This window comes from Hipposideros armiger, unplaced genomic scaffold (assembly GCF_001890085.2).
Source record: "Hipposideros armiger isolate ML-2016 unplaced genomic scaffold, ASM189008v1 scaffold_126, whole genome shotgun sequence".
NCBI lineage: Eukaryota > Metazoa > Chordata > Mammalia > Chiroptera > Hipposideridae > Hipposideros > Hipposideros armiger.
The window spans coordinates 1,082,464-1,106,663 of record NW_017731476.1 but is presented as its reverse complement, the minus strand read 5'-3'; the positions used below and the strand labels follow the sequence as shown (position 1 = coordinate 1,106,663).

General features: G+C 53.2%; 1 protein-coding gene across 1 annotated transcript in view; it reads left to right on the top strand.

Moving 5' to 3' along the window:
* KATNIP (katanin interacting protein) overlaps nt 1-24,200 on the top strand; it is a 189,836-nt gene that overhangs the window by 152,514 nt on the left and 13,122 nt on the right. Inside the window, exons 16-20 of the mRNA XM_019648445.1 lie at nt 1,701-2,574; nt 10,046-10,771; nt 11,520-11,725; nt 13,891-13,969; nt 19,998-20,185. Of these exons, the coding sequence (XP_019503990.1) occupies nt 1,701-2,574; nt 10,046-10,771; nt 11,520-11,725; nt 13,891-13,969; nt 19,998-20,185 (2,073 nt within the window). The remainder of the gene's footprint in view (nt 1-1,700; nt 2,575-10,045; nt 10,772-11,519; nt 11,726-13,890; nt 13,970-19,997; nt 20,186-24,200) is intronic.

The window sequence follows — 24,200 nt, the reverse complement described above, 5'->3', positions numbered from 1 at the left end:
TGGGACCACAGGAGTAAAATTGTCCCACACAAACGAGGAAGTTCCACCGCTCACTTATTGGTGCCCTTGGCAAGGTGGGTGCCACGGAGATGGAGAGGCAGTGGCCTGGCTACAGCGGGGCCACGAGAGCCGGTCCGAGGACCAGTGGGGACTGTGACCCTCAAAGAGTCTGCCGTAAAGGCAAACAGACAAACAAATGGTGGGGCCCCCCCCCGACGATGATGTGCTCCTCGGCAGGAAAAAGGGATGGAACTCGGAATTCCCGCAGCATGAGCCAGCCGATTATGCCAAAGGAAGGAAACGAGGCCAGAAAAAGGACAGAGGGCACGATTCCTCCGACATGAAAAGTCAGGAAATGCGGAGCCAGGGGCCACCCAGGGGTGTGAGGAAGCTTTGGGGGTGATGGACGAGTCCATTGTCTCGATCGTGGAGATGGTTTTGGTGGCATATGCATGTGGGCATACCCACCAAGTTGCACACTTTAAAAATGTACAATTTACTGTGGGAAGTATGTACTGTATTCCTTGACGAAGCTGTTTTATGTGTTTTTGTGTAAAGAGGAGTAGACAGATAGGGCCATGGCTTTTAAGCTCCAGTGAAGAGTTTTGAATACCTGTGCGGTATCCGGGCTCGTGTGTTGAGGGGAAGGGCACGTGAAGGGAAACTAGCCTGGGACCCTTGTCGCATCAAGCTGAGGGGTCCGGGGTCTATCCCACTGGCCTGAGTTTGGTTGTCCCCGTTCCGTGCGTGGCGGGATCGTCTGGACACCGTGTAACAAGGGCAGCGCCCACACCACATCCCCTGGGCGCCCCTCTGGTTGCAGCCGCACTGAGGTGGCACAGTCCCCGCCAGGCTGACAGGATGACTCCCCCATCGTTGCCAGGCTCCCCGCCTTTCTTCTTGGGCCCTTCTCTCCAAGCCACTGCACCCCCAGGGGCAGCCTTCAGCAGCCGGGGAGGGTCAGTGAATAAATGCCACGACCTCCCCCTCGGGAGGGACACTCCGAGGTCATTCTGTGGGCTCCTCAGAGGGCCCCCGGGGGATGGAGCCCCAGTTGCCCACAGCAGTGGCCAGCTCAAAACCCTTTTTGGGGTGTCCTCCTGCCCCATCTGACACTCCCCACTCCCTCTTGGGAGCACCTTGCCAAATAAGCTCCTTTCACTCAAGTACTTGCCTCAGGCTCTACTTTTCAGAAGGAAGCACAATACCCCTGTAACCAGGGAGTCCGCATTCTATGTGCATATCAAGCTTTTCTGGCAGGAGGCCCAGGAAACATACTAAGGAGAATTCTGCCCACGGTGGAAAAAAAACCTGAGGATTTTACAAGGGGTGGGGTCACTGGGCCAACTCTGCTCTGGGAGGAAATGTACTCGGGTGGCTGCCATGAAGCTGAGGTTGAAGCTGCAAGAGACAGGAAGTAGGGAGACCAATTAGCAGGCGATTACAAATGTCCCGGCAGGAGGGGATGGTGACAGAGCCCATCAGGCCGCCCTTTAGCGAGAGCCTTTGATTTATAGAGCCTGTAAGCCTTCACACAGAAACGACGGGGCTTCATTTAACATCCCCAGCACTGTGGTTTCATAAAGCTCACGTTCTTGGCATTCCACCTGTCTCTCTTTTATCTTCTGCTTTGAAAATTTTAATAAGGTACATCAGTCTGATGCTGTGCATTTTCATTTTGTTAAATTTTGTGTTTCCAGGGTCTTGACATTGGTGCCAAGCACGTGAAGGTTTATGTCAACGAAAACCTCATCTTTGATGGCCAGTTGGACCAAGGAGGTGGGAAGGCCCCAGCTGACCAGAGCATCCTGGTTGGCCCGAAAAACGAGAACGAGAGAACGGAGGACACCGTGAATGCCCACTGGGAGGGAAGCAAAGATGGCCGCACGATGGCCAGCACAGATGGGGACAAGGAGCTCAGTGTCACTGACGCGCAGCCAGCTGGAGCGGCCGTGGATGTGAAGCCGTCTTCACCAGGAAATTTATTCGGTCAAAGGATGAATTCTCCTGACTGCATCAAAGAGAGTTTGTCCAAACTGGAGGACGATGTCAGCTTGTCAGCAGCCCCGGCCTCCATGGGGGGCGTGCCCGCTGGCCCTCCCGCTGCGGCCCCTGTGGAATGCCCTCTTCTTGACCAGGAGCTCTCGCTGATACAGCAGCTGGAAAACCTCACTGGCAGAAAAGTCTCTGAGCCACCGGGGAAAACGCCATCCTGGTTACAGCCTTCTCCCATAGGGAAAGGCAGGGAGCAGGGAGGCAAGAAGCCAAAACCCCTCTGGCTGAGTCCTGAGAAACCGCTGGACTGGAGAGACAGGCTTCTCCCAGAGGACATCCTTGGTGAGGGACCTGGAGAGATGGAGGCCGGGGAGAAAGGCCCCAGGTGTGAGCAAGGGCGGGCGAGCAGCTGGAATGTCACCTCGGGGGACAGAGCCCAGAGGGTGACCCCCAAAGTCTGCAGTGATGACTTTGACATCTTTAACCAGCCCGCCAACAGGGAGCGTCCTGCTAGTGGGAGGAGGGCCCTGAAGAACACCCCCAGCAGCGCTCATGGCGACAACCAGCCAGCCGGCAGAGGTAAGCGCGAGGGGCCATCTGACCTGGTCTTGTCACCTCTGTGGGAGGCCACTGACTGACACCAAGGCATTTGCTCCCTGTGCCTCAGTTTCCTCCCCTGCAAAGCGAGGGGTTTCTTCTCAGCCAGGGGTCACAAATTGACTGTCTCAGGCACCACATAGGTGGCAGCAGAAGTGAAATGGGCAAGACACATGTTGCATGTTAAACTCACAAACATAGTTGTCATGGCCACCAAGATACGTCCCTTTGCTCATTTTTTTCTTGCAATGCATTGCTTTTCCAGTCTCGATATTATTAGTCCAACTCTGAGAGAGACATCGGTCTTGAATGACTTCACTTTATTTTTAACCATACTGTTAGAAAAGTAACACAAGTGTAATGATCCGTGGCAATCGCGACTTGCTTGGGTGCTGGAAGTACTGTAGGGAGTGGTGACGACTGCGGCTCACTGGTGACGATGGTGGCACAGCCCGTCTACAGGGAGCAGCTGCCACTCCACGCAGGCTGCTGTGGGCATTCAGGAAGGCAAAGCCAGGATGCCCAACCCCCCCTTTCCCTCTTATCAAGAGAAGCCAGAAATGTAGACCAATCTCATGCTCTAGCTTTGGTGATGTACTAAAATTATTATTATTTTTTAAAAGATTTTATTGGGGAATTGGGGAAGGGAACAGTGTTGGGAAATTGGGGAAGGGGAACATTGTGTTTTTCCAGGACTCATCAGCTCCAAGTCAAGTTGTTGTCCTTCAATCTTAGTTGTGGAGGGTGCAGCTCAGCTCCAAGTCCAGTTGCTGCTTTCAATCTAGTTGCAGGGGGCACAGCCCACCATCCCATGCAGGAGTCGAACTGGCAACCTTGTTGTTAGGAGCATGCACTCTCAGTAGCTGAGCAGTTTGGCCACCCCTTGGCAGCTCAGCAGTGGCTCAGCTGGAGCGCAGCTCACTGGCCAATGTGGGAATTGAACCAGCGACCCTGTTGCTCAGAGCTCATGCTCTTACCAACTGAGTCACCCACCCAGCACCCTACCAAGATTATTTTTAAACCACTGTGTGCAGTCAAACAAGAAAATACACGTCTGCTGGCAGGACTCAGCTGTTTGGTGAACTTTGCAATAGTTTCTCTCTCAGGGATCTGAAAGGAAGGGGCCCAAAGGCTGGGCTTCTGGATATCTGCCCTCAGATTTGGCTCCTGGGAAGGAGTGTAGCATAGCAACCAGGGGTGAAGCCGTTTGAATCCCAACTCTGCTGCTTGTAAATCTGGGGCTCACAGCACTGGGCACTTCCACTTTCTGAGCCCAGCATCCTTCGTCTATAAAATAGGAATAAACACCCCCCTCCCCCGCCACCCCCTCCTCAGGGTTGGGAGGGGTGAATGCGATGATGGCTTCACACAGTAGTACCCAGAGCCCGGCATGTGGAAAGTGCCCCATAAGTGGTGGCTGTCATTTCAACACTCGTTTATCCGTCCTTTAACATCCAGAAAGTCCTCAGACCTTCCAAGGCAGGGCTTACCCCAAGGGCCTCAGAATGTAACCCCACCCCCCACCCCCACACCACATCATGGGCATGAACCCTGCAGTCAGGCCGCCAGGGCATGCGTCCTGGTGTCTCACCACCAACCCACACCTGGGCAGGTCTGAACCTTCTCTGAGCCTCAGTTTCCTCGTCTGTAAATGATGCCAGTAATGCCATGTCATGGGTGCTGGGAGGATCAGATGAGAACGTATGTATACAGTGCTTTGCAGAGTGCCTGGCACACAAGAGCTCCCAACGGGTGTCAGCTGCTGCCATTATTATTGTTGTTATTATCACCGTTGTCACTGTCCCCACTCGGTGATGCTGCCTCTTGGTGAATGTAGGCCAAACCAGTGTATAGCTGACCCTTGAAAAACATGGGGTTAGGGGCACTGACCCCCTGTGCAGTTGAAAATCCATGTATAACTTCTGACTCCCCCAAAACTTAACTACAAATAGCCTACGGTTGGCTAGAAGCCTCACCGATAACATAAAGAGATTAACCCATATTTTGTATGTTATATGTATTATATACAGTATTCTTACAATAAAGCAAGCCAGAGAAATGAAAATGTTATTAACAAAATCATAAAGGAGAGAGACTACGTTTATAGTACTGCACGTACTTATTGAAAAAAAAAATGACATTTAAGTGGACCTGCCCGGTTCAAACCCGTGTTTTCAAGGGTCAGCTGGAAATATATATTTTTTGAGCGTCATCTCAGCATCCTACTCTATTACTAACTAGTCGGCAGACCCCGAAAGTCTGCATTCCTGCCTAAGTCTACACTCAGAAACGTGGACAGTTTGTGGCCTCTTTCCGACCCCTGCGTTGTCACTTAGTACACTAGAGCAAGTCCCTCAGACTCTGCATGCCTTCCATGGTGACCAGCTGGCTCCCTTCTGCCAGGCGGAGCTGCCCCTGCTGGCTCGCCAGCCTTGCCCACCCTGCCAGGACTTAACCCTGAGACTGGATGCCAGGGAGGAGGGCAGAGGGGAAGGGAAGAACCAAGAAGTCCTTTGAGGGCAGAGACTGTCTTACCTGTGATGGGATCCACAGAGCCAGGTGCCCGGCTCCCAGTGGGTCCTCCAGGTGTGGAGGAATGGTGAGAAGGGAAGAGGTGGCTGGCTGTGGTGGGCATGGGGCAGTAAGCCTGGCTCTCGGCCAGGCACAGTATTCAAATGAGCTTATTTAATCCTCATGCCAGCCCCCCTTTACAGATAAAGAAAACATGAGGTTTAAGTAGCTTTCTGGGTTGCACAGCCAGTAAGGGTTAGAGCAGAATTTGAACCAATGTGATCTTGCCCAGAATCCATGCTTCAAACCACGACCCTACTGGGCCCTGTTTCCACAGCCACCATCAGCTGCCTCCCCTGGGAGAGCCAGGCAGCTCTGAGCTTTCCTGGTAGGCAGACCCAGAGCTGCCGGGAGTTCTGAGGTGATGGGCATTATTCTAATATGTCCAAGTTCAGAAGACTTTGTCTCGCTTTAATTTCTTTCCAGGCATTTCGCTGCTTGGCTCAATGATACATTAAGAATGGAGCTCTCGAGATGTAATGCTCGTTAAGCCAGTCGTGCTAAAAAAGGAGAGTTGCTTTGAAATTTTGAATTCCCTGTTACGTAGAGCCAAATCCCAGCTGGAAAAGTGCCAGCTGAGCCCTCCATCCACGCTGGTAGAATGAATGGCTGCCATGTTCCTTCTGGCCCTGGAATTGTGTTGTCACCCTAAGACAGAGCCTGGAGTTTCTTCTGCCCAACAGAACACCTCATTGTAATGATATCTGAATTTTGGAGTTGTCTTCATCAGGCATCAGCTGGCTGCAGGTGAAGGAAATCTCATTTTGAGGATTAAAGGGGGTGTTATTTGGAGGATGCTTGAGGTGCTCTTGGACCCCTGAAGTCAGGAAGTGTAGCTGCCCATCACATGGATTGCAAGGAGGGACCAGCAAGCTGGCAGCCACCCAGGAAGTCCCTCACTGCCTCTCCAGGGCTGCCGGGTCCTGTCTCTGCTCCTCTGCAGGTTGCAGGGGACTTTCCCTCACTCTTCCTCCCAGGATCAGCTTTCTCTGATCTGTACACACAGCAAGAAATGGCCTCGCAACCCTAGAATGACACCATTTCCCAGCTCTGGCTCCAGGAGCCGATTCCAGAGTCTCAGGGGAGAAGCTGATTGGCCAGCTTGGGTCAGGTGTCCATTCCTTGTTCAAGCATCTCTGACAGACAGAAGGTCCACTGAGAGTAGGTTTACGTACTCTGTTATATCTCCTTAACATATGTATGTTTTCATTTCCTGTTTGAGTAGCAATTAACGTGGACCTCATGGTGATGCCATCGATTTTTATAAACACGTGTAGAACTTTGTAGTTCATATTCCGTTCGGCTGAGGAGTCATTTTGAACCCTCAGGCCCGTCATCTCCTGTTGGTGGCCCCTCCCAGACTGTGTTGACTGCAGACTGAAGCAGCAGCTTTCTGTTGTCTGTTCCCATTTCTGGGCAGAAATGTTGAATAGAGACGGACAAAGCACAGACCCCAGCAGTGCCCTGACTCCCAGGACTAGCGAGTCGCATGGACATGTCCTGCAGACAGAAGGGCACACGGGTCCCCACTGTGCTGTCACATCCCTGAGGTCCAGGACAAAGCCTGCACCTCTCTGCTTTCAAGACCTGGGGTGTACCTACCGGGGAGAAGAGGTCAAAAAGCAGACGGGAATGATGAAAGCGGAGTCCTGCCTTTGTCACACAGAGAAGCTCAGGCCGAGTCCCTGACATGTGACTCCTGGTGCTTGCTGTCTCTTCGGTGCTCTTACAAACCGACCCAGGCCATTCGTTTCAGCCCATGGAAATAAAACCATGGTAAACCAGGGTCATGGCGATCCACATGGGAAGCTCCTTCTGCCGGATGTCAAGCCTGCAGGAAAGGACAGAAGAAACCCCTGGGGTCTCTTTCGATGGCAGATGAGAAGGAGGGGAGAGGACAGGTGCAGGGGAGTTGACAGGTGGACGGGAGTCCCCCGGCCTCCAGGTCTGAACACAGGGCTGGAAAGGTGATGCCAGCCATCTCCCCTTTCACTGAGCTCCTTGCGCCGGGGTCTGTGCCAGGCTTTCCACGGAGGAGGGCAATGAGAAGCCAGCTAACCTGGGGATCTGAGGAAAGAGTGTTCCCAGCAGAGGGCACAGCAAGGACAAGGTCCCTGGCATGTCCACAGACCAGAAAGACCAGTGTGAGTGGAGCAGGGTGACCAGAGAGAAGGGTGGACAGGTCGGCAGGACCAACTCAGGGCCCTAGAGGGTGTGGGAAGGAGTGAGATTTTCTTTGATTTTCCTTGTTCTTAGTGTAGCAGAGACAATGCCCCTTAGAAGGGATGACGACAAGCTACTTTTTTTTTTTTAATATTTTATTGGGGAATTGGGGGAGGGGAACAGACAAGTTGCTGACCTTTTGTTCTTCAGTCTAGTTGTGGAGGATGTTGCTTCACTGGCCCATGTTGATATTATCATTGCGCTCTTCCCAGGTGAGGCAATCGCTCGCCGGCCATTGGATGGCTGCTCACAGTAGCTCCTGGCAGCTCACGTCAGCTGCCAGCCACTCACAGTAGCCTATGGCAGCCCACTGCAGCAGGTACTGCAGCCTACACCGTTGCCAGTGACTCACAGCAGCTCAGCTCCAGGTTGAGCTGTTGTTCACATCTTAGCTGTAGAGGGCAGTGTCACTGGCCCTCATGTGGGATCTGAACTGGGGCCCTGCTGCTGGCGTCCCAAGCCAGCTCTTAACCAACGCGCCACTCGGCCAGCCCCCAACAAGCTACATTTTAGGCACGTGGAATTTGAAGTGAGAGCAGACCTTCCAAGGAGGTGTTGGAAGTAGAAGGTGGTGCCTGGGGGAGAGAAATCGGAACTTGCCACGTAACACCGCGCAGTGCCTGCGTGGAAGCCAGGAGCTGGGCAAGGCAGAGGGATGGCAGTGTTGGGGGGGGGGGACGGACAGGGGACGGACGGGGGACAGGACTGTCACATGCCAGAGCTTTGCCTAGGATGTCAAGACTGGAATGAGGACTGAGGAGAGATTTGCATTGTGAGTCACTTTGAACTTGGAGAAGGTCGTTTCAGTGGAGGGTCTTGGGAACTGTAGGACTTGTGGATGCAAGGGACAGAGAGCCACCAGGGTGTGGTTTCCTGCACAGCTGGACCCAGGGGCTCAGAGGACGCCTGCAGGACTCTCCATGTCTCAGCTCACGTTCCTGTGCCGGCTTCCTGCTCAGGCAGGCTCCCCGACAGGGTGGCAGGAGGGCTGCCTGCAGCTCCATGCCTGCGTCCCCCCAGCCCAGCAGCGCCTGTGTAAGGAGCGCCCCTTTCTCCCCTGGTTCCTTTCACGAGCACAGCTTAGAGGGATGCTGTCAACATTTGCCTAACCAGGAAAGTGGGGGTCCCCGAAGGAAAATCAGGGTGTGGTTCCTAAGGAGAAGGGGAGGTGGAGTCGGGTGGTCAAAACAGGAACTCGACTAAGAGGAAACAGGCTGCAGGGGTGGCGAGAGGATGGCCTTGATGGGGAGCCTCTGCCGGGAAAGGAGGGAGCTCCAGCGTCAGGCCGCTGCCTTGCTCCTTCAGGTCGAGAGATTGATGGGTGTCTGCAGGCAGAGAGAGGGGAAGGTGCCAGTGGGGAAGGGATGATTGAAGATGCTGGAGAAAGGAGATAATTGATGGTGCCGGGCCCCCTAGGAGACAGGCAGAAAATGAAGTGCAGGGCACAGTGTGATATGAAAGGAGCAAAAACAGAATGTCAGTGTCATCAGCTGCTGTTTTTCCAGAGTGACACCCCAAGATGGCAGTTAGCCATGGAGTGGCTGTGAGGACCGGCCACTGCTCCGCGTGCACAGAGCTTTTGTATTCTGCAGGGAGGCAAGCGGGGCCTCAGAGCCACCCCTCGGAGGGCTGGGCCCATCTTCTCCACGTGCCGGGGACACAGCTGCGTCTCTGAGCAGGTTTCGCCACGTGGCAACGTCAGTTCCTTACCTTGTGATATATCTGAGTCATTCGGTTTCTCAGTAGCATATTTTTTTTCTGATTATAAAAATAAACATAGAGGGGACCTAAAAGATAAGGTAACAAAGAAGAAAATAAAATCCCTCCCTACTCACCACCCACAAAGATCATATCAATGCATTGGTGTCTGCCGCCCATACTGGGATAGGCTCCATCTAAAATGGCACAGCTGGCTTTTTTTTTTTTTTTCATTTCACCTTGTTTTCCGAGCCTCCCACCTACTGCTAGGCAGCCTTTGAAACCATTGTGGACGTCATGTGACTGTGACAGCCGTTAAGAGCAGACCCTTGGGTTGCTGACTCTCAGGCCACAAGCAGCAGCATTGTCCCAGGTCACACAAGTGTCTGAAGTGGAGAGTGACTTCTGGCAAAAGTTCTAAGAGAACCAAATAGATCTTCCTTGACTTGCATGGTAGTTGCATTCTTAGACAATTCAGTGTACCTCGAAAAAATGCTTTGCTTTTTGTAAACTAACTAGGTGCCAGACTCAGGGAAGCATAAACACTTTTTTTTTTTTTAGCTGAGCCATCCTGCCACCTGTTGGCAGCTCAGAGGCTGCTCAGCTCGGGGTGGGACTCGAACCGCTGTTGCTCAGAACTCAAACTCTTGAGTGAGCTCTTAACCAACTGAGCCACTCGGCCGGCCCTAACATTTTTTTACCAACCTGAATGTCGCATGAGATCAACCATGCTCTGTGCCTGGGCCATGCCATACAGTGCAGGATGTAACATCTCTGGCCCCACCCATCAAGTGCCAGTGCGGTCATTGAGACAGCCAGAATAACTTCACCAGTTTCTAGCATGTTCCCCTGAGGGCAACTCCACCCAGCTGAGAGCCACTAGATGACACAATCTCTAAGGGCCCCCACTTCCACATGCACCACTAACGGAGCGTCACCCATCCCGTGCCCTTTCTTCCAGATGGTGCCTGGTCCACCAGGACGCCACCATGGCCCCGATGGTGCAGCGAGCAGGAACTCACGCTGCACGAGTCGTGGAGCTCCCTTAGCGCCTTTGACCGCTCGCACCGGGGCCGCATCTCCAACATGGAGTTCCAGGAAGACATCCTGGATGAGTTCCTGCAGCAGCAGCAGAGCAGCCAGCACACTGACCAGCCGCCCGTCTTGAAGGAAGAGAAGCCGGAGCCCACGAAAAGGCAGGATGACGGCGCCGCCGACATGGGCGACGGGAGCGACTTTAAAATCCCCGTCTTGCCTTACGGACAGCACCTGGTCATTGACATCAAGTCAACTTGGGGGGATAGGCATTATGTCGGCCTTAACGGGATAGAAATCTTCAGTTCCAAGGGAGAACCAGTGCGAGTGGCAAACATCCAAGCAGACCCCCCCGACATCAATATTCTCCCAGCCTACGGGAGGGACCCCCGTGTGGTCACCAACCTCATTGACGGGGTGAACAGGACCCAAGACGACATGCACGTCTGGCTGGCCCCCTTCACTCCAGGCGAGCCCCACTCCGTCTCCGTGGACTTCATGCAGCCCTGTCACGTTGCCCTGATCAGAGTCTGGAATTACAACAAATCACGTATCCATTCTTTCCGCGGCGTGAAGGACATTGAGATCCTGCTGGATGCACAATGCATCTTCAAAGGAGAAATCGCCAAGGCCTCGGGAACCCTGACGGGAGGTACGGTATGTCTGTGAGAATGTTCTTGAAGCTCCTCCCTGCTACTTGCTGAGGCTCGGGAAAAACTAAACGCACCGGCTCACCAGAGGCAGCTCGGTCTGTGCTCTTTCACAGACCTGGCCCACTCCTCACATTTTGCCACGTGGGTACGCAAGAGCTGACCTTATGTAAACTCCTTGGCTATGTACCAGCCTGAGCCCAACAAGGGGGGTTCCTCTGTAAGGGACTGATTGAGGGTAGGGCTCTCAGGAGAACCCGTAGGACAGGGAGTGGGGAGCAAGGATGTGGTTTCAGGGAAGCCCAACCTCAGCCTGACCCAGGGGGCTCCTAGAATATAAACTGTAGGATTTTTCCTACTCGAGGCAAATTGGCTGAGCTTTGGAACCCTGCGGGTTCCCCAGGGTGGGGGCATAACTCCACACCCCTCCAGGCAAGCCCCACCCCTGCCCCCAAAGCATCAGCAGGGATCCGGGTGAGGCACCAACTGCAGGCCTCCCCCACACCTTATTTCCTGACCAATCAGTGACTCTCGTTAGATTAGGCTCCTTCATTAGACCTCTGTGGTTCTCATGGTACAGGAATCCCATTTGCCCATGTGAAGAATAACAAGCGTCACTTATACACATCAAGATCGATTATTAGTGGTCTGGGATTTGATAGCACAGAGGTGGATGGGTTTGGGTTCCTGATCTCCAAACCCTTGGAATTGGGGGTGACTTGACTCTTGTCTCCCTGGTAACCCGTTCAGCCCCAGAGCACTTCGGGGACACAATCCTATTCACCACCGACGACGACATTCTCGAGGCCATATTCTGTTCGGACGAGACGTTTGATGTGGATGAGGAGAGTCTTTGCGGGCTGCCGTGTGAAGAGCCGCCGAGGCGGCCCAGCACAGCTGACGGCGAGAGGGACGAGCGGCCCTACACCCAGGCCGGCCTGGGGGCCGAGGACCTGGTAGGACTGGTCGCAGGCGGGGGCGCCCCTGGAGGTGTCTTTTCTGAACTCAGAGCAGAGCAGACAGATGAAGATGGATGGCTCTTAAGCTGCCGGTGCTACTGTTTTGACATTTCCCATCTCTCTCCTTCATTTTTGGTCCTGTGTGTCATATTTCATTCCCTAATGATTCTCATTTTATGTGTTTTTTTTTTCACCAAAGCAAAGCAAGTATTCAAATTTTAATCAAAGCTAGGAGAAATCCGTTCTGTGTCATCTCTGTGATTTAGAGGTGGCCATCTAGGGGGAGGTTTGGCTTTGGGTTGCGTTTTGATCTCTCACAGTTGTGTTTGATGAGCAGACTCAAAATGCGTTCAATAGGCAGCCTTAGAATTAAAGACAACTCCGGCGATTGCTTCTTGCTTACGAATTGTGGTCCAGTCGTGTGTGTGTCCCTCCTGACAACCCCTGGACTAGAGACAATTCGTATCCCCATTTAAGAAACCAAGGCTCAGATGGGTTAAGTGGCTTGCCCAGGGGCACACAGTGGGAAAGTGACAAGGCTAGAACTCGAATGTATGACCCCAAATTCTATGCTTTTCATTAATAAACAATTTTTTTAATGAAAGATGACCTTCAGAGCGAGGCTCAGTCCAAGTCAAAGAGCCACAATGAAGGGGAGGAGACCCCAGGTCTCCAGGATGTTCTCGAGGCCACCAGGAGAAGCAGGGGAGGGGAGGAGAGGGGTCAACTAGAAGCCAAAGGACAGAAGATTCGGCCATAGCAAGGTCATGACACTTGACAAGGTCAGCAACATGGCCTGTCGATTCCTGGTGTTGGCTGGGGGAGGCCCTCCCACTTCGAGGGAAACAGCCTCATCTCCATCCAGCAAGAGCTGCTAGCTCGTGTTGACAACTGTTCTGATGTGTTTCAAATGAAGCCAGATATTTGGATTTTTATGTAAAATCTCCCAATTTAAAAATGTTGGCAATGAATTCAAAATGTTTTCAAACCTTCTGTGGCCACAGAACATGTCTGTTGTCTGGATTTGATCATGGGTCTGTAGTTGGGAGTTGGCCTTGAGGTCTTTTCATTTGCCCTGTGTTTTCCAAATTGCGAAGTCCCTTCTAAGGGACGCTGATAGGACCAGCCCTGTGAGAGGCAGGGAGGGACCACTCTCATCCTAGAGAGGAGGAACCTGAGCTCACAAGGGCCAGTGTCACGTCAGGGTCATACCCCTAGAGAATGGTGGGGCTGCACCCCGCCCCGCTTCTGGATGTCAAGGTCAGTGCATCCAGGGGTTGTCCCAGGAGGCTCAGGCAGAGAAGTCATGTGGGTACCAGGGCAGTGACCTTCCCTGATGGCCTGAGGCTGCCCCTTGTCACAGGTGCTTCCAGCAGACCACCCCCCTCCCCTCCTCCCCACAGCGAGACAGGGGCCTGGAGAGGCTATTCCTAGAGACTGGGCCACGTTCATCAGGTTGTCATTGGGACTGAAACACCACCCCCACCCAAACTCTGAGAACCGGACAAGTGACTTCACTTCATTTTGCATCTCAGCTTTCCTGTCTACAAAGTAGTAGGGGCACTTTTACCCTAACTTAACGGTGCAGAGATGGAACGAGCAAAGTTTGTACACGAGACCAAAGAAGTAGGGTGTGGCAGCCCACTTTGGCTGTCTGTGGACCAAGGGTTGTTTATCCTGGCCACCCGTGGGAATCACCTGGGAGCTTTAAAACTGCACAGGCCTGGGCCTCAGGTTGAGAACCACTCTCTGTGGCTTGAGTTCTTCCTCCACTTCCTTCCTCGCTTCCTTCCTCCCTCCCTCCCTCCCCCCTCCTCTTCCTTCCCTTCCTCCCTTCTTCCCTTTCTACTTCCTTTCTTCCTTCCTTCCTCTAGCTGACATAAACATTTATGGGGGTTCCTCCCTGTTCCAGAAAATCTAACCATCTTCACGGGTAGTGTCAAACTCCTCCCCTACCAGTAAGACCTGGCAAGGACTCAGACACACGAGGGTTTCTGATCCAGTTCACGGAGCTTCCACAAAGACAGAAAACATAAGAAAAGACACAGGGACTTACCTAGGGCGCAGGGTGGGCAGCAGTAGCTGGAAAAATGGACAGCCAGCTGTGTGGGCGTCAGTAACATCACCTCCTTTCTCTCTGCTTCTCCCCTAACCCTGTGCAGGTTCCTGAACCAGAGCTGCCACCCAGCCCCTCCGTCCCCGAAGTCACCACTCCAGAGCCGGGTGTCTACAACGGGATCTGTGAGTACCCGCTCCTGGGGCAGTATCATGGGCACCCTCAGGGGTCGGGGGAAATCATGGTCACTAGGACAGTTGCACAGGTTGTGCACTGCACAAAGACACAGGCCAGGGGGCAAGTGGGGGCTGAAACCAGCAGGAGCAAAGAAAACCTGCATTGTCCCTGCCCCAGGTGGAGCCAGTCTCCTGAGAAGTCAAAAATTCAGATTTCTATGTGTAAGCTCCAGATTTTTAAATGTTGGTGACTAATTTTATAATATTTTTAAACACCCCTTGAGCCAAACTAAACACATGCAGTGTATTCGGCCAGCTGGCTGTCAGCTGGTGGCCTCTGAGTAAATCCCATCCAGGTTTCACCGTGTCTGTTCTTCTCCGGCCTTTTCCCGTTTGACCTTCCAGCCCGGCCCTCCCTTCCTCCACGCGCATGTGTGCAGGCCTGCCCCTCTGCCTGCATCCTCAGGTCGCAGCTGGCTGTGACCCGCTCCCTCCTGCTCCCAGTTAACAAGGCTCTGTGCTCACCTACTCCTTGTAACCTCACCTCCGGCTCTTTCTTGCCCCTGTGTGTGCCATCTTCTAAGGCCAAGAGATGTTCTGTGCCATTGTCACACACCTCTCCCCACCTCCCACCATCATCTCCAGAAATACCGGACATCTCTGTTCAGCCTTGTCCGTGCTACCCTCCACCTTGTACCCTCTCCTGAGCCCCCTGCAGGCCTCTGCCAGCCACGCCTCAGCTCGTGTTTCCTCCCTTTCCATCCTGCCTGTCCTGGTTGGGTTCCCAGGGAGCAGACCCCGAGGTGGATTTACTGGGGCATGCCCTTGGGGGTGGACAGGAAGCAGGACCGGGCAGGGGGACAAGTTGGACCACAGGAGGCCTCTGACGGCTCCACGGGTAGCACCAGGGCTGAGATGGCCCCTGGAGTCGTCCTGGTTGAGTGAGGGGGTGGGGCCTTTCTATGCCTGTATCTACCTGTCACTGGACCTGGGCTGGCCCTGGGGACGAGCATGGCCAAGGGCAGTTATATCTCGTGCTGTACAGACATCGACTGCAGCAGGCAGTCACAGGTGGGGGGAATGCAGCTGTGAGCTGTCAGCAGTCAGCATGCCCGTCACTGGAGAAAGGGGTCCCTCAGTCCTTTGCAGCCCCCCACAGCGCCCTCCATACCCTCTTCTCAGGGCCCCAGTGCAGCCCCAGCTCCTGCTCTTGTGCCCAGGAACAAGCCGTCTCTCCCACACTCACTCCACAGGGACCAATTGCCTCTGAGCGAAGAGGGATCTGCCTTATTTGGAATCCTGGCAGCCCTAACATCCTAGAACATTCACTCAGATACTTTGGGGCAGCCGAATAACGTAAAAAGCCAGCCTCGCGTAGGCAAGAGCCTGGTTGGAGGCTTGGCTTCACCCCCTGCTCAGGCATAGGGCTGGGGCTTCCCCTGCCTTATCTTCGTAAACACTCCTGGTTCTTACTCCTTCCATTTTCGGAGGCTGGGAGAGGGTGAGTGAGCCACCTGGGGTCCCACAGCTGGTACCAGGCATGTCTGAACTCATAGCCTGCCCTCCCCCTCGGCTCGCTGACAGGCTGCATCATGGCAGAGGTGAGATGTCAGCATCCCCCACAGAACCGTGAGGTCCTGGAGGACAGCGAGCATGTCTTGTCGTCTGCTGTCCCCCACGGTGGTCAGGATTTCTCCTCTTCCTCCTCCTGTGACGATAGAAATTGAATTCAAACTAAGTTAAGCAATAAAAGCCATTTATTTGCTTATGCAACTAAAAAGGTCGGGGTTTCCAGCTTCCCGTACGGCTGGATCAGGTGTGCACGTGACGTCACCCAGCCCTGGCGCCTCCCTCCATCTCCCTGCCCCGTTTTGCTCTCTTTTGCCCGCCTTCACTCAGACTCTGTCTGGATGCTCTGGGCTCACAGCCACCTTCTGCCCGGCAATCCCAACTGAAAGAGAACGTCTGATTCCCAACAAGTCCAGCAGTCGTCCCAGAATTTTGGCCCCGGGCCTGGCTTATATCCCGTGCCCAAACATCCTGAAACCAGTCACGGTCGCTCACCAGGGCGAAGGGGCAGGAGGTGCAAGATGGAGAACACAGGCTGGCGCAGCGGGGCTAACGGCTCACTGCTGGAGCCAGGGGGTCAGGGTCAGTCCCCCAGACAGTCTCCGCAGGACGGAGGAGCGTGGCTGGCTGGCGGGGAACAGCTGCTGTCCCCTCCATCGGATGATTTCCCCAAAGATGCCATCTGCAAATGTCTTGCCCAGAGAGCCAGCTTCTGACCTTTCTCAGAAATGGGATTTCAATGCCTTTGGGAGCTCTGCCTTGGAGTAGAGCTCAGACACCTTTTCGCTACTTGGAAAGTGTAATTTCTCCGCTTTCTACTCGGTAGCAAGGCAGGAGAACCTCTTAACCAAGCGCCCTCTCCACGTTCTAAGGTCTGCGATTGCTGGATCTCTCTGCTCTGAGCCTCTGGCTTTTTCCTCACTGTATCCAAAAATCCTAACCCCCCAGCCTCAACCAGCCTGTGCAAGTAGGGAGACGTTTGAGGAAGCGGCCTGGGGGATGCATCGGGCTTGGCAAATACGACCAATCCCGGGAATGTTTTGGAAGGGGATATATGACTTGCTAATTTGCAGATGACACACATTTTGGACGTTTTGCAAATAACAGCAGTGATGAACAGGCAAGGAGCTGAGAGAGCTGAAGCATGGATGAGGAATAACAAAATTAACTTCCATGTGTATAAATACTAATTGACACACCCGAGGAAAATGAATATGAAACATGGATATTAGCTCCACCGGGCGAGCAGCCGCTTTCGGAGCAGCCCCACATTAGATGGCCTCGCAGAGCGTCCTACCAGGCGAACCAAGGAACATGTGGAAAGCCTGAGACGCTGTGTCTTGTTTTCACGAGGGGAGCTGGCATTTTTCCTGACACTGATCCCTCGTCCCCATCTTCTTCTTCCTTCATCTCAAGGCCATCTCCCTCTCAGGAGCGTTGGCCTGTCGGTTGGGTCAAAGAATGTATCCTCTTTTCCTCCTTCCATTCAGGCCATTGGGAATCCTCCCAGTGCCGTCTCCAGAACAGACCCTGACTCTGCCCGCTTCTCCCCTGTTTTTACCCCTTACCACCCTCATCCAGGCCGTGGGGATCGCAACAGCCTCCGCCCTGGTCTCCCGAGAGAGTCCGACCCCAGTCGGATCACGTCACTCCCCGGCTTCAAAATCTAAGCCTCCCAGAGCTCCTTCCCATGGCGGAGAAGACAATGCAGACGCAGTCGAGCCCTTGCTTAACATCCTGGCCTTGTTTTCCCCACCCTCCCTGTGAGTCATTGGACACTAACCCCAGGCCACGCTTGTGCCCCATCCCAGGGCCTCTGCCCGTGCTGTCCTCTCAGCCGAGAACATTCTTCCAGAAATGCTGACGAATGGCAGCTGCCTTCTCATCACCAGGTCTCAGCTCACGTCACCGCCTCTGAGAAACCCTCCTTGACTAACCCTGCTCCTGCCCAGTCACCCCCTAGCCCGTCACTTACTCTCTTCATGGCTCTCGTCACTGTGGAACCATTGCGTTTATTTGTTTACATAGCTATTGTATGTCTTCACTGCATTGGAACTCCTGGAGAGAGTTTGCTATGTGTTAACCCCTGTATCTCCGGCGCCAGGAACAGGGCTTGGTCCACAGTAGATGCTCCACTAATATTTGTTTTCTATTAATGATGAACTTGGTGAAACTCAATGACTCATTTACCTGTAGGAATCTACTGAAACCTCTTCAATCAGCCATTTATTTAAGAAGAAAAAAAAACTTCATCGACCATCTATTTTTTAGATCCTGTTCTAGGCTCTGGGGACACAACAGAGACAAAGTCCTCGAAGTCCCTGTCCTCAGGGAGCGTCCATCTTAGTGGGGAAACTGACGAAAACAAATAAGCAAGTCCATGTAGACTATATTGTAAGAAGTGCTGTGACGAAACATAAAGCAGGGGAGGGACTTAGGGAGTGATGGGGCGTGGCGCCCTTTGGGCCTGAGTGGTCAGGGAGGGCTTCTCGGAGGAGATGGCATTTGGACACAGGCCCCTGTGGGGAGTGTATCAGTGAGCTTTTGCTGCTGAACAAACCGACCCAGACTTTAGCGGCACAACACAGCCCCCGTTGACTCATCATTGGCTCATCATTCAGTACCTTGGCTGGGCAGTGCTTCTCATCTGAGCTGGCTTGGCTGGCACGTCCTGGGCCTGCTCCTGTGTCTGGTCAGCCAGCAGATGGGCTGGCAGCTGAATGAGCCAGGATGCCTTCATGGCCGGCAGTTGGGAGGCTTTGGCCGGTGTGACGGAGCGACGGGGTCACCTGGCTCCTTCACGTGGCCAGGCTCTGAGTGTGGGGACAGGGACAGGCTGCGGCATACACGTGCTTTGCAGCCTCTGCTCACAGCACCTTGACTTCTGTCCCACAGGCCAATGCAGATCGCATGGCCCCGATTCAAGGAGCGGACACGCAGACTTCCCTCCTGGATGGGAGGAGCTGCACAGCCACAGTGCAAAAGGCAGGGATGGGGCGGGAGGACTCTGTGGCCATTTCTCATGCAATCGGTGCTGTCAGGAGCTGCAATGCTGGCCATGTGTCCTTTTCATCTGCGTCCAAGGTGCTCAGTGACCCTGGCACTACGGTGAGCAGAGGACCTGAGGCTGAGTTACAAAACGGACATTGGAACCGACAGGCTGTAGGGAGAAAGCCAGTCTCCAGGGTGTGGCTTGGCCTCGTGTGGCCTTACAAGGATGTCCAGAGCCCTCCCTGGGCCCCCACTCATTTGAGCTGAAATGGGTGGGACCGCGTGACAGTCAGGCTTTTTTCTTCCAGTGCTGCAGTGCTGGCATCCTGTGAAAGTTGGCCACCAGCATGAAGCTTTGGAACACAGCCCCAAAGGGCACTGAAATAGGCTCCAACCTCCCCAAGGGCGGGAGGGTTCACTGGTCTTGGGCCTGCTCCAACGGGAGACCATTAAGTAAGAGAAGATCCCCCCAAACCTCCAAAAGGCCCTGACCAAAAGGTTCTTTCAGTTTGAGCTTTCTGGGTAGGTGGGTGACTCACCTGGGCCATTTTGCCCAGGACCACAGGAGATCACTTCTTAATGGTCTCAGGAGCGGGGCAAGGCCAGAAAGAGAGTGTCACCACAGGTGACTTCCTGTGGGTAGTGGCCAATGTGCATGAAACGTCCATTTCCAGTGTTGTGGCTCACTGATGGAGCTGCCTCTCTTTAGTTCCTTGGTTAATCATTCTGCCTGCACTGAGCTCCTACTATGTGCCACACACAGTGGGGCTTAGAGGACACAGTGGTCTAGCAAAATAGATGGGGCTTCTGCCCTCGAGGAGTTAACTGTCTGTCATGGCAGATGGATATTTACCAAATGACCACCAGATCGCAGTGGTGACCAGGGCACGGTAGGGGGAGTCCATGGTGACATGGCAGGCTGTGATGGAGGCTTGATGTAGTCAGAGAAGTCAGGAGGGCTTCCCTGAGGAGGTAAGCTGGGATCTGACAGATGAGCACAAGCTAACGAGCCACATGCATTCCAGAGAGAGCGCAGCATGTGCCAAGGGCCTATGATGGGAGAGAGGCCTATATCAGTGAAGCCAGGGACCCCTGGTGCAAGTTAAGGTTAGAGGCGTATAAGCCAGATGGCCAAGGCCTGCTGGCCAGGCAGCCGGGGAAACCACACGAGTGCTGAGCGTCAAGTGGGGCGACGTGACCGACATGTAGAGGGAGGATCCAGGACCGCGTGGAGGTTTAAACAGCCCTGGTCCATTCACCCCGCTGACATTTCCTGACCGTGTCCGTGTCCCCGCCCAAGGGCCCCCGAGAGGCAAGAAAGGATCAGAGCCCCCCGCCCCCGAAGGCGCTTTCATCTGAGTCTGGGGGTCCAAGTTGGCAGAATGTGGAAGCTAACAGTCGTTCCTCTTCTCGTCTCCACCTCTGGCGCCTCCCCTGGAACCTCAGTGTTCACAGGCCCCTTCTCTCCCTGTTGCAGGCCTGCGGCTGAATTTCACGGCCTCCTGGGGCGACCTCCATTACTTGGGACTCACGGGCCTGGAGGTGGTCAGCCGGGACGGCCAGGCACTGCCCATCCGCCCGCACCAGATCTCCGCCTGCCCCAGAGACTTAAATGACCTCCCCGAGTACACGGATGACTCTCGGACCCTGGACAAGTACGTGTCTGTAAGAAGCTTAGCTCTCATGGCAGCATCTTAGGGTTCAGCTTCAAATAGCAACCCCTGCTCCATCTTCTCCCCGTCACCCCGTGAGGTCCGTGCTTGTCCCATTTTATAGTCAAGGGAAACCAAGGTTCAGAAAGGGCAGAGACCCGCCCAGGGCCACACAGCCCAAAGTCGCAAGCAGGGTTCAAAGCCAGGTCCTCCTGCTTCCAGACAGAGCTGTGCTTTGCATTTTCTCCGCTGTGCTTAGCGCAGGACCCCGAGCACAGTGGCTGCTCCGTAAGCCTCTGTGGGGCTGGTTCTCCAGGGCAGAAAGCTTCCCACTCCTTGAGGTTGGAGGTGATCACCGAGGAAGTCTCCGCACTTTCCTCGGCATTCGTCACATTTCATAAGTCCAGGCTGAGTCAGGCCAATAAGAGGACAAGCCTGAAATATAGAATCAATCCATGGGGGCCGTAAACTGCACTTGCCCCTTGCCCCACCCCCACTGCTCAGGCCTGGGCTCTGCCTGGATGTGTGAGCAAGAGGGGTCCAGGGGAGTCAGAGGGATAAGAGTTCAAACCCTGGCTCTGCCCCTTGCCAGCTAGTAAGTGTCTTAACCTCTTCAATAATAATAGTAATGATAATAATAATAACTGAAAGGATAGTTGCCGGTTTTTGAGTAATTATTAAATGCCAGATGCTGGCCTATGCTAAGTAGGTTACAGATAGTCATCCATTTAAACCTTAAACAGCTCTCAGAGGCTCTCATGTTAACTGCAGGACGGAGAGGCTGAAAACTGGCCCAAGGTCACGCAGACGAAGCTGTGCGTGGTGGAGTCCTGATCTGAGTGCAGGTCCCTGGGAGACCAGCAGCCATAGACTTAACCGCTGACTTATGCTGTCTCGGTTTCCTTATCAGTAGAATGGGGACAATAAATCCCATGGCTGGAGGGTGGAAGGGGGAGTCCCACTTGACAGCTGCCCCCTCTTCCTGGTCCAGAGTGTGTGGGGGGGGGTCAGTAGGCGACCCTGCCCTGCTTCTATAAGGTGCCTCTTAACCGTGACCCTCATGTCCTGCTGTCTGTCATTGCCCGCTCAGGGGCCACTCGGTGCTCCACATCTTGGCAACTCACACTCCTGCGTACTTAGACTTGGGGCTCTTGGATCCAGCTCCCCGCTTCACACTCCACTCGTTCATCCACACCCACCCACCCACTTACCACCCCTGTGCCCAGACTATAATGCAGCAAATCCCAGGCCTGATAGCATTTCATCTCTAAATATTTCAGTCTGTATCTCTAAACAATAAGGACTTTAAAAACAAAATCTCAGTACCATTATTATACCTAAACAATGATCATTCCTTAAATTACTAGATGTCCAGCATGTTTCTGTTTCCCTGACAGTGCTTTTTCTTTCTTTTTTTAACAATTTGTTTCTTGCATTGAGACCCAGATAAAATCACTACATTGTGATTGGTTGGTCTGAGATCCAGATAAAATCCCTACATTGGTAATTGGTTGATTTGTGATCCAGATAAGGCCCATACAGTGTGATTGGTTGCTCTGTTTCTTAAGCCTCTTATAATCTCTTGCTTCCTTTCCATCTTTTTTTATTTTTTCTTATAAATTATCTGTTGAAGAAACCAGTTTTTTTTGCCCTAGATTTTACTGGTTAAATCTCCATGGTATTGTTTAACCTGTTCCTCGGACCCCAGTATTTCTTGTAAATTGTTCATTAGATCTAGAGGCCTGATCAGATTGGGGCAAGACGTGACCCTCAGGACATGGATGTCACTGTGCATTCCCTTCAGGACATAATGAATGTATGGTTGTCAGGCTCTCTGTGACATTGGCGGCCAATGCTCATTGGGCAGATCTATTAATTTATTCGGGGTTGCAACTGGCGATACCCCAAGCCTATCAGCCTTTTTTTCATCAGTAAAGAGAAATTTTCCCTCAATTATTTGGTTACTCTGAGGTAGAATTGAAATAGGAAAAGCAATCTAAAATGCTTGATTCCTTCCCTTTATTTTTCAGTTTTCAAACTAACAAATTGTTTCTCTAGTATCCTTTAAAACATTTGGTTGTTTCTGACTATCATAAATCACGGATTTAAAGATCCTGTGTTGGAAGGGTTTCAGTCTGTCGCAGTTTTTATCCTATGGATGCTTGACACTGGGCACTCCTGGATCCTGTTGTAAAATAGGAACCTGACAGCTGCCCTGCTGTCTGACGTGATGAGCTATTCCAGCCTCATCTCGTATATTTTTTTAAATTATTTTATTATATAAGTTTTCAATATATTCATCTTGTATATTTCTGTCCCAGACATGGAACCAGCCATCTCCCCACGAAACTCTAGCTCCTTCTAATGGGGAGTGGTATTTAGAGACCATAGTCTAGCCACTGGGGACGGTCGTTGCTAGTGGGTTGGTCATTGTTTCTAGGCTTTTTTTGTGGACAAAGCTAGGAAGTCACATGCAGATATTCTTTTTTTTTTAAAGATTTTTATTGGGGAATTGGGGGATGGGAACAGCTCTGGGGAATTGGGGGAAGGGGAACAGACAAGTTGCTGTCCTTTTGTTCATCAGTCTAGTTGTGGAGGACGTCGCTTCACTGGCCCAAGTTGGCATCATCATTGCGCTCTTCCCGGGCGAGGCAGATCAGTCGCCGGCTTCTGAACGGCCACTCACGCTGGCTTCTGGCTACACACGGTAGCCCATGGCAACCCACTGCAGCAGGGGCTGCAGCCTACGCCGTTGCCGGTGACTCACGGCAGCCCAGCTCCAGGTTGAGCTGTTGTTCAGCATCTTAGCTGTGGAGGGCAGTGTCACTGGCCCTCATATGTGTGATCCGAACCGGGGCCCTCTGGCGTCCCAAGCCAGCTCTTAACCAACGCGCCACTTGGCCGGCCCCTGCATGCAGATATTCTTGTAGGGGTCTTTCCCTTCACCATCAGCTCTAAACGCTTCAACAGGCCTCTCGACTCTCAGAGGTGGGCAGCAGAAAGATCAAGGCAGCTGCAGTTCCAGGACGGAGAGGTAATTGCATTTGGAAGGAAATAGAAGGTTCTCCGGTGGTAGTCCTCAGTCAGCTTAACTCCACAGACACCCCAGTGCTAAGTGGCTGAATTTCCTCAGTTGTCAGATGCCAGCGATTGTAACACACACCATCCATCAGCTTAATAACAGCCTTTTAGAGAAAAAAAAAGAAACATCATCTCCTTGGATGAACACTTAGATGATAAGATTTGTTCCAAATCTAAAACTTGAAATGTAAAAGGAAAAAAAAAACACTAAAGTTTATTGTAACAATCCAGGAAACATGGCAGAAGCTTGAGTTTCTCCCAGTGGAGCAGCTTCACCAGGAAAATGGGAGGGGAAGGGAGGGCACTGCCCGAGAGACGGAGAGCGAGGCTCCTCCTGTCCTCAAGGCCAGGCCTGGGGCCATAAGCATGAAGGCTGGGTTCTGGGCTGGGCTGACGCGTACTGGGCAGCCCAGGGCAGCCAGTGGCGGGCAGTGCCCCCTTTGGGACAAACATGGGCAGAGAGGAGGAGGAGGTGGCAGGAGAGCCAGAAACTGGCCAGGATGGGAGTGCAGTGTGGGCAAGGGGCCAGGTTCCAAACAGCGGCTGAGAAGCACATGGGGGTGCTGGGGCTCCCTCCTGATGGTGGGGTCTCTCTGAGATGCCCAGGCTGTGTGGTTCCAGGCCGGACCCGCCCCACCATGGCCCCTTCTTGTACTTGTCCCACGCCAGGACCTGCCAAACTCATCCCGATGCTTCAGCGTCTCTCTCCCCCCAAGCGCAAAAGAGAAGGGATAGATGTCTTTCAAAATGTACAATCCAGTCAATACAGCATTTTACAGAAAGTCCAGAAAATAGAGAAAGATATTCCCCTCCCATCCCCACTGACACACTGTACTTTTCCCATCGCATAACCGCTCCTGGTCCTTGTCCTCACTTTACAGAATCAAGGTCGGTGCCCCCGCCGTCCCGTGGCCCACCTCCCGTGTGACTACATCATCCTCACAACT